Source organism: Nicotiana attenuata, unplaced genomic scaffold (assembly GCF_001879085.1).
Source record: "Nicotiana attenuata strain UT unplaced genomic scaffold, NIATTr2, whole genome shotgun sequence".
Taxonomy (NCBI): Eukaryota; Viridiplantae; Streptophyta; class Magnoliopsida; order Solanales; family Solanaceae; genus Nicotiana; species Nicotiana attenuata.
In genome coordinates, this window is record NW_017670897.1 from 18,191 (window position 1) to 23,637 (window position 5,447).

At 41.4% G+C, this 5,447-nt stretch overlaps 1 protein-coding gene across 1 annotated transcript in view; it reads right to left on the bottom strand.

The window, feature by feature from the left end:
• Positions 1 to 3,910, bottom strand: part of LOC109244312 — a 4,645-nt gene extending 735 nt beyond the window's left edge. The window contains exons 1-3 of the mRNA XM_019411375.1: positions 1,550 to 3,910; positions 1,260 to 1,508; positions 33 to 1,157 (exon numbers count right to left, since the gene is read on the bottom strand). Coding sequence (XP_019266920.1) covers positions 33 to 1,157; positions 1,260 to 1,508; positions 1,550 to 3,910 — 3,735 coding nt within the window. The remainder of the gene's footprint in view (positions 1 to 32; positions 1,158 to 1,259; positions 1,509 to 1,549) is intronic.
• Positions 3,911 to 5,447: the final 1,537 nt, after the last annotated feature.

A 5,447-nucleotide genomic window follows, 5' to 3' on the forward strand; every position in this document is an offset into this window, starting at 1 on the left:
TAGTCGAAACGAAAAGTACTCGTCGAACTAACTTCGTCGCTACAACTAATGTGACCCCTGTCACTGATTATATTCTCTGGCATACCATGTAGCTTGTAAACATGATCCAAGAACACCTGGGCCACAGAGGTGGCAGTGTAAGGATGGCTGATGGCAATAAAATGGCCATACTTGGTGAGTCTGTCCACCATCACTAGTATAGTTGTTTTGCCCTTGGACTTAGGGAGCCCATCAATAAAGTCCATGCTAATGCTGGCCCAAGCAGTGTTAGGAATTTGTAATGGCTGCAACAATCCAGGATATGCACTATTATCATACTTGCTTCTTTGACATGTTGCACATTGCCTCACATAAGTTGTCACATCTTCCTTGAGCCCTTTCCAGTAGAAGAGATTGGATAACCTTTTGTAGGTGTTTTCTATTCCAGAATGACCACCTATAGGTTTATCATGCCATATCTGAAGGATTTCTTGCCTCAGAGAACTATCATTTCCCACCACTAGTTTGCCCTTCCTTCTCAGCTGTTGGTTCACAAATGTATACCCCTTCTGCTCCTCCCCCTGCTTCTGGATGTGTGCTATGATCTCTGCAACCTCTTTGTCTTTTTCCCAGCTGTCCTTGATTCTTTGAAGGAGCTCATGGCTAGTTGGAGTGAGCAAAATCATTGCCAATTCCCCTGATGGAACTCTGGATAGGGAATCAGCTGCCTTATTCTCTCTTCCCTTCTTATATTCTATCACAAAATCAAATTGCATGAGCTTGGCTATCCATTTCATTTGTGATCCAGTGTGAAGCTTCTGATCTAACAAGAACTTCAGTGCCTTCTGGTCAGTTCTTACCACAAAGTGTCTTCCCATTAGATATTGTGCCCATTTGGTAACAGCGATGACAAGAGCTAACAGTTCCTTGTCATAAACTGACAAAACTTGATGCCTTCCTGATAAACCTTTGCTGAGATAGGCTATAGGGTGACCATCTTGCATTAACACAGCCCCAACACCATAGTCACATGCATCAGTTTCCACTATAAACATAAGCTGGCTGCTTGGAAGTGCCAGCACTGGTGCTGATGTGAGGGCTCTTTTTAGATTGTTGAATGCTACCTCTGCCTTGTTAGACCATTGGAACCCATCTTTCTTGAGCGCTCTATCAAGGGCCTACTGATCACTCCATAATGCTTGATGAATCTCCTATAATAACCTGCCGGCCCTAAGAAGCCCCTTAGTTCCCTGACATTCTTTGGTGAACCATGACTGTACTGCAGCAATCTTCTTAGGGTCAGTTGCTACCCCTTCAGCAGATATAATGTGCCCCAAATATTCAATTCTACTGGCCCGAAAAGAACATTTTGATTTCCTTGCAAACAGATGGTGTTTCACTAATAACTCAAATGTTATCCTAAGATGTACCAAGTGCTCAAGCATGTTCCTGCTGAATACTAGGATATCATCAAAGAATACCAAAATAAATTTCCTGAGATGCTCCTTGAACACATTATTCATCAAACTCTGGAAGCAAGAGGGGCATTGGTAAGTCCAAAAGGCATTACCAAATACTCATAGTGCCCTGAGTGGGTTCTGAATGCTGTCTTGGCTATATCTTCTGTGGTCATCCTGATCTGGTGGTACCCAGACCTAAGGTCTATCTTGGAGTAGACCTGTGAACCACCCAATTCATCCAGAAGTTCTTCTATGATTGGGATAGGGAACTTGTCTTTGATGGTGGCCTTGTTTAGGCCCCTGTAATCCACACACAGCCTCCAACTGCCATCTTTCTTTCCTACTAGAACTACTGGGGATGCATATGGACTGGAACTTGGCTGCACAATTCCTTGATCAAGCATATCCTGCACTAACCTTTCAATGATATCCTTCTGTGATGAAGAATACCTGTAAGGTCTGAGATTTACAGGATTACACCCTGCCTGCAATGGTATTTTGTGATCAAATGGTCCTCTAGAGGGAGGTAATCCCTTAGGATCAGTGAACAGCTGATGGTACTCCTCAATCAATGGCTGCATCTGTGAAGGTATGTTGATGCTATCCTCTGTTTGTGCCTCCTCCCTGGGCAGTACTCTCAACATAAATAGCTGTCCCCCATTGTTAGCTAGTTTATCCAACTTCTTAGCCTCCACAATTTTTACCTTGTCCACCTCCCCCTTCAATATACACTCCCTTCCTTGGTAATTGTATCCCAAGGTAAGCTCCTGAAAGTTCAGCTTAAGATCCCCTAATGGCAGCAGCCATTGTACTCCCAATATCAAGTCACAAGAGCCCAATGGTAACAGTAGAAAATCTGCTGTATAAGTGACCCCTTGCAGCAGCCAAGTCAAGTTCTTACAAAGTTCATTTGTCTGCCTATTGTTCCCATCTGCCACATTGATAGTTTGAGGATTAATCTTCAGGGTAGCAATTCCCAGGCTTCTTGCTACATCATCATCAATGAAATTGTGTGTACTACCAGGGTCGACCAATATACTTAGTGGTCTTTTCTGGCAATAACCAGTCACTCTTAAATTGTGGAATGTTGGCACTCCATGAAGAGCATGGACTGATATTTCACACACTTCTCCCTTCACCTCTTCTCCTGCTTCTTCAGTTACCTCTGCAGGTTCCTCTACCAATACTAGGTCTCCTGATTCTTCCTCCTCTTGTCCTTCTTCTTCCACCTCCAACAAATACAACTGTTTGGAGCTACTACACTTATGACCAGGAAAAAATTTCTCATCACAAAAAAAACATAATCCCTTCTGCCTCTTTTCATTCATTTCAGCTGTAGTTAACTTCCTTGTATTCCCTTTGTTCCAGTTAGCAGCAGCCTCTCTTTTAAGCATGTTTCCTTCCTTCTTAGGGAAACCTCCCTTTGAAGAAGATCCATAAGTGTTGCTCCTAGTATGAGATGACCCTCCACTGTACAGTGTGGACTTAATCATCTTCAACTGAGCATTCACTTGAGCTTCAGTGTTTCTAGCCAACTGGTAAGCCTGGGGTAGGGAAAAGGGTCGATGATTCTTCACAGTAAATCCAATTTCTGGTTTGAGACCAGTGATGAAAGCACTAATAGCATATTCAGGAAGGATGTGCAGCCGGGTCATGATCCTATCAAACTCCTTCTGGTAATCTTCCACCACTCCCACTTGCCTTACTAGCTTGAGCTCAGACATAGGGTCAGCATACTCAGCCCCAAACCTATCTATGAGAGCATACACATACTCATCATAGCTAGGGTAGGGTAAGTGAGATCTACTTCTCAAATAGGCAAGATGCCACTCTATGGCTATGTCATCAAAATGTATGGAAGCCACCTTAACCCTTTGATTATAATCAACTTCATCTAGTGAGAAAAATTGTTCTACCTTACAAAGCCAAGCCTTAAGGTTGAGGCCATTGAAACGAGGGAACTCCAGCTTGGTCATCCTGGTCAGATTTGTTCCTCTTGGTGATGTTGCAGTCGAGTTCTGAGCTGCAGGAGCTGGTTCACCACCACCATTTTGTCCAGCTGAACTTTGTCCTTGAGCATAACCCCCTCCATTGTTGCCGGTAGCAGCAGAATGTCCTTGAACAGGAGCTATAAAGGTTGGTCTGTGGGGAGAAGCAACCCCCCTTGGCCCTTGAAATTGAGGCAAGGGCCCAAACCCCAAGTGGTAGGCAACTGGAGAAAACTGATTTGTGGTAACACCACCATGTACCCACGCAGCAGGGTTGCCTGTAGGGGTGTAGATCTCGCCTCCTCCATCCAAGTCTTCTATCCCCTTTCCTCTATCATACCTCTTCACAGCATCAATAGACTCTTTCAGCTCAGCAAAAGCCCTTTCATGTTGATTCTCGAGCTGAGTCTGCCTCACCGAGAAATTTGCTATCTCGACTGTCATTCTCTCAAACATAGACTTAATCTCATCCATATTTGCCATTGTTATCACCCACAGCGCTCAAGAGAGTGCTCTGATACCAAATGGTGCCAAAGGCAATGGAACAGTAGTCGGAGAGGGAAGAAAAGAAGCGGAAATGCTAAGTAAAAGCTATACTAGGGTTAACTAATATGAATTTTCATTGATGTCCTGCCAAAAATGCAGAGAATTACACTATATAGAGGAATATCCTCTGCAGGACCACTACTAAGGGATAAGGTCGTACACCTCTCTACTGACAGTACTATCGAGGACCAAAAGTGTCCTGGATAAAGAAATTACAGACTCAATTGCTAATTCTGTAAACATAAATTAAAACTTAAGAGGACTAAAGTGTAACAACTGAAACTTCCTATTTTAATAACATTCAACTAACTCTAACGGTCAGGTACACCTCCGCAAGCGACGAGTACCACTCCTCCCAGCCAGCGTAATTCCTTCTTGCATCAGGCGCCTGCTGTTTTTCTTTTGTTTTCATTTTTTTTGTTTGTTTCATCCATTTATTGTTAATGGCTGTTTGGTTGGTGTGTGTCGGTGTTTTTATTTTTTAGGGATAGTTTATTCCTTGATTTTGTACATGCATATAAACAGACAAGTTCCATTTTATGAAATAATGTTGTTTTCATATTTTAATTCTAGATATTGTTACTTCTTAGTATTTGGAGATCCCTCATTTTGTGGTTGAATGGGATTATAAAATATGAATTATAGAGCTGTTTTTTTGAGTGATGACCTCAGTTACAGAGCTCTCACTATGGTCTATGAGACGACTTCTTAAGTAATCAAAAATGAAGTAAACATCTGAAATTAGAAATGGGATTCATTCAACCATTAAGTATTTCTACTTTTAAGTCATGGAAAACAGTTTACGCACATTGCTTGCTCTTGATCTGCAAAGTTGTGTTCATCTTTTTGCAACTCGAGGTTTCTTCAAAATTTTCACCCCCGAAATTTTTTACCTGAACCTTCGGCAAAATTTTCTTTCAATGTCAAAAAATACTAATAGATGTAGAATTATATAATATAGTTATATGATATCTTATTGGTTTTCCAGAATCTGGCGAATCCAAACAATAAGCTTAATTTCTCTTGCACTCCATGTCATTTGAGGAATGAAACATGATCCTTTTCGGTATTCACTTCCTATTGGGTGCAAGCTTGGTCATATAGAGCAAACAATCTCCATTTTAACGTAACTTATTTGCTTATCTGAAAGCTCTATCGATATTGTACTACTTCTTTGTTTCCTAAAGCACCTAATTGAGAATACCGAAATAGATAATTTTGAAGATCTAAACATGTCCATGAATTCCAATTAATCACTCTGAGAGGCGACACATTCATTTCATTACTTCAAAGGCAAAGAGTAGCTGGTGGATTTGTATGTCGCTTTACTTACTATTTATCTACTATAGAACTTGAAAGACATATGAGTGCAGGGATACTCAAGTCATGTACACATTCTGCTAAAAGTCTCATGTCCTATTGTCTGATCTATTGGTAATTTCTTACCAATGTGATGAATTCTTAAAGATGGTAT